Raw genomic sequence first — 10,701 nt, forward strand, 5'->3', positions numbered from 1 at the left:
ATTATTTTTGTCTAAAAAATACAAAAAATATAGTACAATATTATTGTGCAATTAATAATAATAATTATTTTATTTTGTTTTATTTTTGGACGAAGGACTATTATGTCTAATAGAGAGAAACGTTGGAGATTGATTTGTACATTAGTTTTTCTTGGGGACTAAAATGTCCGTTTTTAAAATTTTTGGGGACCGATCTGGGTAATTACTCTGCCGAAAAATGAATTGGGGACTAATTTGTCTGCTGGAGTAAAACCTTGGGGATTGATCTGTGTATTAATTTTTCTTAGGGACTAAAATGTCCGATTCTAAAATCCTTAAGGATTGATTTGGGTAATTACTCAAAATTGTATTTTATAAAACGATCTTGCAGTCTAAACAGAGCACAAATTATTTTTTGTTTTTGTTTAAATGTGATTTTGTGTTTTTTTTTCTTTAGGATGAGTTAAGACAATTCAAACATGGCTAGTAGACTTAAGGGAGGTGTAAGAGTAAAGAATCCAAACATGGCTAGTAGCACTAAGAAGATGCACTGAAGCTTAGCTTAGTCTTCATTCAAAACTATTTAGTATTAACGTCTACGGAAGTTGCTATCATTACCATAAAAGGTTTCCTTTTTTAACATTGCTTCTTTAATGGTCCTTTATAGAAAGCATATGGACTTGCCTCCTGAATTTGATAAATCACAAGTTTAGTTAAGGTATGTATGAATTTGATAGATCACAAGTTTAGTTAAGGTATGTATCTGAATATATTATGAATTGTTAAAGAATGTCATTTTAATAAAAAAATTTTAATTTTCTGTTTTACCTTTTAATAAAATGTGTACAGGATATGGTCAGTAGAGACGGAGATTGCAGCCGTGGCCGAGGCCGAGGCCGAAAGGGGAGCCTCAGATTCACATGATGCCTACTCCGGGTGTGCCAAGATCATGCACTCAACAAACTAATGAACCTTCCAACACTGCCTCACATGGTGTGCAGAGTGATCTAAGCTATTTAATTACTTTACTTTAAATATTTTGTATTATTAGTGGATTGCAATTTAAATGAATATAAGTCTAAATTTATTTATTTATCTTATCTTGAGTTTTTATGTTAGAGGATTATTTATTACTTTGATAAGTTTGTAAATTCATTATCTAATATTTAGTATAAATTTTATATTTATATTTAAAAGTTTATTTGTCTTGTTATCTAATATTCTGTATAAATTTTATGTATATATTTAAAAGTTTATTTGCATTAATTGTTTACTATTTTTTAAATAAAAAAATAATTAAAACATATAACTATTAAAATCGACGGCAACTGTGTCAATTTTATTGAATCAAATATCGACGGCAATGCTGTCGATTTTATTAAGCATATTTTAGATGAAACTGTTGTCGATTTTATTGAATCAAATATCGACAGCAGTGTTGTCTATTTTATTAAGCATATTATAGGCAAAACTGTTGTAGATTTATTTGAAACAAATATCGACATAAGTGCCGTCGATTTTATTATATAAAATCGACGGCAACGTTGTTGATTTTAGTAAGTATGTAGAATTTTTAAAATCATATTATAGACGAAAGAGATGTCAATTTTATTTCATTATTATCGACGACAAGGCAAGCCATCGATTTTATTAGAATTTTAAAAAATCGACAAGCTTAATAGCGACCACCTCCCGCGTCCATTTTGCCGTCGAAATTTAATATTATCGACGGCTTAGCCGTTGATTTGGCCGTCGATTTTAATGATGTTTCTTGTAGTGTCTTTTGTGATATGAACTGCCTCATTAAAAACCTTATCAAGAAAAACCTAATGGGAAAAAACCTGATCAAGGAAAAAAGAGTACAGTCTCCCGCTCTTATCACCATTATTTAATATCTCGAAATCAGCGCATCCCAATCTGATGTACCAATCTTTCAAATGAGGATTTTGGAAGTGACTTTGTAAATAAATCTGCCAGATTATCGCTTGAGCAGATCTGTTGGATATCAATTGTTCCTTGATTTTAAAAATCATGAGTGAAGAAGAATTTGGGAGAAATATGCTCTGTCCTATCACCTTTGATGTATCCGCCTTTAAGTTGAGCTATGCATGCTGTATTATCTCCAAACAGGACAGTTGGAACTATCTTATGGTCAATCAGTCCACATGATGATAGAATATATTTGATCAAACTTCTGAGCTAAAAACACTCACGACTAGCTTCATGTATTGCTAGTATTTCAGCATGATTAGAGGATATTGTTGCAATCGTCTGTTTCGTAGACTTCCATGATATAGTTGTACCAACATATGTGAATAGATATCCTATTTGAGATCTCCCTTTGTGAGAACCAGACAAGTATCCTGCATCTGCATAGCGAACTAGTTGTGATTTGGATCCATAGGGATAAAACAATCTCATATCAACCATTCCATGAAGATATCGAAAGATTTGTTTGATTCCATTCCAATATCTTTTGGTTGCAGAGGAACTATACCTTGCTAGTAAATTCACAGCAAATGATATATCAGGTCGTGTATTATTAGCAAGATATATTAGTGCACCAATGGCACTAAGATATGGTACTTTAGGATCAAAGATATCTTCATTTTCTTCTTTAGGACAGAATTGATCATTTTCCACATCCAAAGACCTTACGATCATTGGGGTACTTAATGGGTGCGACTTATCCATATAAAATATTTTCAAGATCTTTTCTGTATATGTTGTTTGATGAATAAAGATCCTATTTTTTGTATGCTCGATCTGCAGGTCGAGACAAAATTTAGTCTTTCTAAGATCTTTCATCTCAAACTCTTCTTTTAGAACTTTTATTATTGTTAGAATATCTTCAGGGGTTCCAATGATATTTAAATCATCAACATACACAATAATTATAATGAATCCAGATGCATATTTCTTTATGAAAACGCATGGGCAGATATCATCATTCTTAAATCCGTTTTTGGCCAGATACTCAGTAAGACAATTATACCATATTCGTCCAGATTGCTTTAGATCATATAAAGATCTTTGCAATTTGATTGAGTATAACCCATGCGAATATTCATTGGATGGTTTAGATATCTTTAGTCCTTTTGGAACTTTCGTATAAATATCACGATCTAATGATCCGTATAAGTAGGCTGTTACCACATCCATTAAATGCATATGTAGTTTATGATATCCGGATAAACTGACCAAATAACGCAATGTTATTTCATCCACTACAGGGGAATATGTTTCTTCATAATCTATATCGGGCCTTTGTGAAAAGTCTTGTGCCATAAGTCGAGCTTTGTAGTGTACAATTCATTTTTCTTATTTCGTTTTCTCACAAATACCCATCTGTATCCAATAGGTTTTACATCTTCTGGTGTATGAACTACAGGTCCAAAGACTTCACGTTTTGCAAGTAAGTCTAACTCAGCCTTCATAACTTCTTCCTATTTTGGCCAATTATTCCTTTGTCGACATTCTTCGACTATTCTTAGCTCAAGATCCTTACTTTCATGCATGATATTTAATGCCACATTATATGCAAATATTTCATTGACAATTGTCTTATTTCGGTCCCATTTTTCTCCTGTAAAAACGTAATTTATCGAGATCTCGTCATTTTCATAATTTTTAGGTACTTGAACATCTTCTAGCATCAAAACTATATCAGAATTTTAGACAATTGCAGGTGTCTTTACTATGTCTTTATCTTTTTCAACAGGAATGATATTTACCTCTTTTCTTTTTCGAAGATTTTTGTCTTTGGAATCGACAGGTCTACCACGCTTCTGGCGTGAATTTGTTTCAGTGGCTACTTGTTCAACTGGGACATCAATTCGAATTGGGGTATTTTCAGCTGGTCTATAAAATTTGGTTATCCTCTTTGTATCAGAAAATGCATCAGGCAATTCATTTGCTATTCTTTGCAAATATATAATCTTTTGAACTTCTAGTTCATATTGCCATGATCCAGGATCCAAATGCATCAAGGATGATGCATTCCAATTAAGTTCTTTTTCAGGAAGCTTATTCTCTCCCTCTAAGGTTGGAAATTTTGATTCATCAAAATGACAATCTGTAAATCGGGCTTTAAATACATCTTTAGTTTGTACCTCAAGATACCTCACTATAGTAGGAGAATCATATTCAACATATATCCCCAATTTTCTTTGGGGTCCCATTTTAGTGCGAGCAGGTGGTGCAATGGGAACATATATCGCATACCCGAATATTCTTAAATGGGAAACATTTGGCTACTAGCCAAAAGCTAATTGTATAGGAGAGAACTGATGGTAACTTGTTGGCCTCAAATGAATAAGTGCTGCAGCATGTAAAATAGCATGCCCCCAAGCTGATGTTAGGAGATTTGTTCTCTATGTAAGGGTCTAGCAATTAATTGGAGGCATTTAATAAGTGATTCTGCTAATCCATTTTGTGTGTGAACATGAGCTATTGGATGTTCAACGCTTATTCCATTAACCATACAATAAGCATAAAAGTTTTGAAAAGTAAATTCACCAGCATTATCAAGGCAAATTGCTTTGATTGGATTTTATGGAAACCGTGCTTTTAATCGAATAATTTGAGCAAGTAATCTCGCAAACATCAAGTTCAAGAAGACAATAAGCACACATGTGACCATCTTGAAGATGCGTCTATTAGGACCATAAAATATCTAAAAGATTCACATGGTGGATGAATATGTCCATCCACATATATTGCCTTGAATCCTTTATAGGAATTCAAGAGACTCAAATCCAATCTTTACTGGTAATGACCTTAAAATTAACTTTTCCTAAGAATATGCAACACAACAAATTCACTAGATTTAAGAATCTTCTGCATGGGAGTTTTCAATAATTCTCCGCATCATGGTTGTTCCCTAATGACCCAATCGATCTTGCCAAGTTATGAATTCATTTGAGCTAGTAAACTTCTGGTTTATAATGGCATGTGATTCAATTGCACTAATTTTAGTATAATATAATCCAGATGAAAGTGAGGATAACTTTTCTAATATAACCTTTTTACTTGAATCATGAGTTATGATATACAAGTACTCATGATTTCCATCATTCATTGTTTCAATATGATATCTATTTCGGCGAATATCTTAAAAACTCAACAAGTTCCTTAGAAACTTGGTAGATAATAGTGTATTATTTATTATGAATTTTGTTTCTCCGGAAAACAAAATTATAGCTCTTTCGGAGTCTTCTATCATATTGTCTGAGCTAATAATAGTATTAACATATTCTTCTTTTGGCACAAGATGAGTAAAATATATATTACTTTTGAGAACGGTGTCCGAACTTGCACTATCCGCATGGCAAACATCTTCACTATATGTCCTTGCCATTTTCTTCAAAGTCAAATAATAATAAAATGAGTAGAAATATTTGCACAATGAAATTATTTTCTTGATTGAAAATATTTTTCTAAGAAATATAGTATATACTAAAAATTTTATTATTATTATCTTGGCACATTCAGTAATTTTGAAATTCATAAATATTTTATTAAACATTATTTATATACATCGTACTTAAAATTCAAATGCATAGAAAATAAAACTTAACAAGAAGTTTCTTACATTATTTATTTATATAAGTACTTAACAAATCCACATATTAAAATATTCCATCATTGATCAAATGATCAATATTTCCTTCACGATCCTCAAAAAAATCAGATACTTCATAACGAGTGGTGTAATTTTCAGCATCATTTGAAATAAAATTCGTCTCTTTTTCTTTGTCGTCTTTTTTCAAAGATACTTGATAAAGATTGACTAGGTGCCTTGGAGTACAACAGGTACGCGACTAATGACCCTTTCCACCACAACGAAAATATTTATCCTTTATTGATTTATTTTACCAATTGTTTCTTTCTTTATCCCACTTCTGGTGAGATCCTTTCTTATGAACATAATTTTTCTTCCTTCCATAATTTTTCTTGTTGCCAAAACCTTGCCACTTATCTCTTCTGAGGTTATGATTTGCCGCATTTGCTTCAAGGAATGGGGCGGCGCCATCTGGGCGTGTTTCATGATTTTTTAAAAGTAAATCGTTGTTTGTGTTCAACAACAAGAAAGCAAGAAATTAACTCAAAATATTTTTTAAATCCTTTTTCTCGATACTGCTACTATAGGAGTACATTCGAGGCAAGAAAGGTCGAAAAAGTTTTCTTTAAAATATTATTATCAGTTATCTTTTTCCCACATAATTTAATTCGTGAGGTGATTCGAAACATTGTTGAATTATATTCACTTATGGATTTAAAATCCTGTAGACGCAAGTGTGTCCATTCATATTGAGCTTGAGGAAGTATCACTGTCTTTTGATGATTATACCTTTTTTCAAGGTTTTTCCACAGATTTGCAGGATCTTTTAATGTGAGATATTCATTTTTCAATCCTTCATCAAGATGACGGCGAAAGAAGATCATGGCTTTGGCTTTATCCTTTTGGGATGCATTATTTTCAACTTTAATGGTATCTCTAAGATCTATTGAATCAAGATGAATTTCAGCATATAATACTCATGATAAATAGTTGTTTCCAAATATATCAAAAACATTAAATTCAAGATGAGAGAGTTTCGACATAATGAAAATTTATTACTTGAGTCTTTCTAAAATTTGATTAGAGTCTCGTGCTGATAACGTGTTATAAAAATAAATAAAGAATATGTACTAAATATAAAATAAAGATGTGTAAATAGAAGACTCTAATATTAATATAATTAACTCAATAAAGATGATTCATACTGACGTATACCCCGAGAAGCTCGGTAACAAATTTCACTATCCTAACCGACCACAAAGTCAGAAAACAAACCAGCTAAGCAGAAGCCACAACCTGAGCACGATCACAAGTCAAAACCCACTTCCCAGCCGTTACCAACAATAACAGAACTTGCTAACTGAGCCGACAATATCGGAACAACCAAACAGAAGGAAACTTAACACTCATCTATAAAACGAAACCAAATAGCTCAGGAAAAAATAAGTTACAAAACTCACTCTAATTCATTACTTTCATCTTTTATAATTCGTACACTTACTTGAGCGTCGGAGTGCTTTTGCAGGTGCTCCCGCCACCGTGTTTCATCGCGCCGAAGTTATTCTTGGAGAACTGCCTCTTGGACGACGTATAACTCTCCTAAGAGCTGAGCAGCCTCGATTGGAAGATATAGACCTCGGCCAGATCCGAACGGAACACATACATTTATATGGAGTAACGTAAAGAGAGAGAGAAAAACTATTAATAGTGTATAAAGAGAGAAAAAAATGTTTTATTATTAGGTCTATTGTTTCTCATATTACTTCTCTATTTATACGCGAGTGAACTTTACATTTTCAACTTCATTAACTTTGGTTTATCTTGAAAAATTAAATTCTTTAATATTGAAAACAAAATTAGCTGTCCATATTAATAACTCATTTTGATCTTATCACAACATAAACAAAAATTTTGGATATTTTTTTTTAAAAGGGAAAAAAAAATAGTAGTGTGTGAGAGCCTATCCGACTAATATTATTATTGACTTATTGTAGGATGGGAGAAAAAAAAATCAGAACAAAACCCGGAATTGGGAGCAACCAAAGCACCGCATCTCTGGACATTGAACTATTGCAAGAAAGAGGCTGAGAGAGAGATGGGCGTGGGAGAGACCACAAAACTCGAACCCGAACCGGAACCCGAACCGAAAGATGTTCACCGCCACCAAGAAGAGGAAGAAGAAGACGACGACGACGTGGAAGAAGAAGAAGAAGGCTTGTCCGACACAAGAACAGCGATAGCATTGGGTCTGTCAGCGAAGGGGAAAGGGCAGAGGCAGAGGCAGCAGCAGCAGGAGTGCGCGGTGGTCCAGCAGGTGTCGGACAAGCTGGTGAGCGGCAGCCTTCAGTGGAAGATAGAGGCAGCCAGAGAGATCCGTAAGCTCGTCAGGAAATCGCCTTCGTCCTCTAAGACGAGGTCCAGGCTGGGCGCGGCTGGAGTGGTCCAGCCTCTCGTCTTCATGCTGTCGTCATCCAACCCCGATGCCCGTCACTCCTCCCTCCTCGCTCTCCTCAACCTCGCCGTCCGCAACGAACGGTAACTAATCTGTAACTAACTCATCCCTCCCTCTGCAACATGTTTATGCTTTGTGTTATTGTGTAGTGTGTGAAGTCTGAGGAAATTTGTTGGAATCTGATGTGGTGCTTCGATTTGGTTACTGTTAATTATTTTAATATCTTATTTCTTTTGTGTATGTGTTTAAGTGGAGTTTTAGGTGGAATGGACAAAATTTAAGAAAAAGGAATTTCTGAGACCAATCCAAAAGGGAAGAAAAAAAGAGGAAACTAAAAAAGAAGAGAAGTGTGTGTGTGTGTGTGTGTGTGTGTGTGTGTGAAAGAAAAGAAGCAAAGATGAAAGAGGAATTTGGTGGAATTAGGCATTCTTTTTTTTCTGGAATCCATTATTAGGGTCATGAGTTACTGCTTCTTACACTAACTAGAGCTAAACTGAACCTCATTAAAAATAAATGTAGTTCTGCTCTAACTAAATTGTAACATGCTTTGCACCTTTAAATCAGCACCATAACCATAGGAAACTTAACTATAGAATAACATGTAGAATGGAAGAGGAACATAAAGGGGTAGCCCCGTGCACAAGCATCCCGTGTTAACGTAGGATCCGGTGAAGGGCCGCACCATAAAGGTGTAATATAGGCAGCCTGATAATTGCATCGATGAATGGGACATATATAATGGCTTCAGCTCATGGTAATGTCTTGAACTCACTAATTTTGTCAAAATGAAGGCACTATTTCACTAATAAATCTTCACAAAATCTAGTTGATAAATAATTCCACACACTGAAATTATTTTTACCTGCACTCTTTCTCTTGGGTCTGCTTGATGTTGCTCCTCTGTCCTCTAACCCCGGTGATAAAAGATTGTGATCGCTTGATACATCTGGACTGTATAATTGTAAATCTTATTTCCAATTTGTATCTAAATGCTCAATCACAACCCTTTTTCTCGATTTTCTACCCAAAAACTATAAAAGTCAGTGCAGTATGTTTGCTTGCTGATTCTTTTGTACATTTTGCTTGTCATTTGGTCGTATGGAACTATGGGTGATTACTTACTACCTTTGTTAGTACAGAGAGAGATTTAAGGTTCATGTTTAGGTGTGAAATTGGTTGAGTTTAGTCAATACTGTTAACTTGTGAATCTCATCCCAGTGTAAACTGTAATGGGTGGGACTACTTTCTCTGTGGTTATGATAAAGATGCTAGTCATGTTCTGTTTTTTATTAAATGTATATTAATCTTACAGTGATACTGTGCTGGCAATAGAGACAATTGTCATCATATAATCCAACAGTAGTGCTTTTATATGAACAAAGTTGCCTGGTCTCGTTATGCATATATCAATTGGGTTATTTTGGTTTCAATTTCAACTTTAAAAAGCATAACAACCATAAGGCACGCTCCACTATCTCTAATATTACATGTGTGATTTTATGGTTTTGGCTGATTCTCTTCACTCTTCACTATATATATATATATATCATTTTTAAATTCCATGAGTCATGCAACTCATAAGTATGGATTTTTACTTTGATTTGTTAGAAACAAGGTCAAAATAGTGACAGCTGGTGCTATCCCTCCTCTGGTGGAGCTCCTCAAAACGCAAAATAGTAGTATAAGGGAATTAGCGACAGCGGCAATCTTGTCACTCTCAGCTGCAGCTCCCAATAAGCCCATAATTGTTGCTTCTGGAGCTGCGCCTCTGCTTGTTCAGATCCTCAACTCTGGAAGTGTTCAAGGCAGAGTTGATGCCGTTACAGCCCTCTATAATCTCTCCACCATCATCGAGAAGAATTCTACTGAACTCCTTAATGCTAGTGCTGTTTCTCCTCTCATCAACCTCCTTAAAGAGTGCAAGAAATACTCCAAGTTTGCCGAGAAAGCTACGGCGCTACTCGAGATTCTCTCCAACTTTGAAGAGGGACGAACCGCAATCTCAGTTGCAGACGGCGGGATTTTAACCTTAGTAGAGACAGTTGAAGATGGATCACTAGTCAGCACACAACATGCTGTTGGAGCTCTGCTGTCATTGTGTCTAAGCTGCCGAGACAAATACCGGGAACTTATCCTCAAAGAAGGAGCAATCCCAGGTTTGTTACGCCTTACAGTGGAGGGCACATCAGAAGCGCAAGATAGAGCACGTGTGCTTCTGGATTTGCTTAGAGATTCTCCCCCGGAAAGAAGACTAGCCTCCTCGGTTTTGGAGAAAATTGTTTATGACATCGCTGAACGCGTAGATGGAGCAGACAAAGCTGCTGAAACAGCTAAAAGGTTATTACAAGACATGGTTCAGAGGAGTATGGAACAAAGCTTGAACTGCATTCAGCATAGAGCAGCATCTTGTAATCCTTCTGTGATTCCTTCCACTTGATGCATACTTTTTTTTCCTTACAATCAACAAGCAACTAAGAAATGAGTTTTAATCTGTATATATCTAGTTTTAATCTTGCTCTGCATAGCTAGTCCAGTGATGTTTACAAAGGCTAACTTGGTTTAATCTATTGACCTCATCACTCATAATTTGGTTGCACACCTTGACCTCCATAATGGAAATGTGCACATCTTCAAGCAGTTTGTTCTTTTACCTCAGTTCTTATATATAGAAATTAGAGCAGCACTGATAAAAAGAAGAACAACACTC

General features: G+C 34.9%; 1 protein-coding gene and 1 long non-coding RNA gene across 7 annotated transcripts in view; both read left to right on the forward strand.

Moving 5' to 3' along the window:
* The window catches only part of LOC107608118, a 4,472-nt gene extending 3,392 nt beyond the window's left edge, over positions 1 to 1,080 (forward strand). For all 6 annotated transcript variants that reach the window (XR_001612719.2, XR_002351296.1, XR_002351299.1 and 3 more), the window contains one exon: positions 437 to 1,080. This is a non-coding gene — a long non-coding RNA (uncharacterized LOC107608118). The remainder of the gene's footprint in view (positions 1 to 436) is intronic.
* On the forward strand, positions 7,538 to 10,649 carry LOC107609427 (U-box domain-containing protein 3). The gene is made up of 2 exons (XM_016311409.2): positions 7,538 to 8,077; positions 9,603 to 10,649. The coding sequence occupies exons 1-2, from the start codon at positions 7,638 to 7,640 to the stop codon at positions 10,429 to 10,431; spliced, it is 1,269 nt and encodes a 422-aa protein (XP_016166895.1). The 5' UTR covers positions 7,538 to 7,637; the 3' UTR covers positions 10,432 to 10,649.

Source organism: Arachis ipaensis, chromosome B07 (genome assembly GCF_000816755.2).
Source record: "Arachis ipaensis cultivar K30076 chromosome B07, Araip1.1, whole genome shotgun sequence".
Classification (NCBI taxonomy): Eukaryota; Viridiplantae; Streptophyta; class Magnoliopsida; order Fabales; family Fabaceae; genus Arachis; species Arachis ipaensis.

Coding starts and splice junctions, on each gene's coding strand:
- LOC107609427 (XM_016311409.2), top strand. CDS start 7,638: ATGGGCGTGGGAGAGACCACAAAACTCGAACCCGAACCGGAACCCGAA. Junction 8,078..9,602: donor CTCGCCGTCCGCAACGAACG/GTAACTAATCTG, acceptor TTGATTTGTTAG/AAACAAGGTCAAAATAGTGA.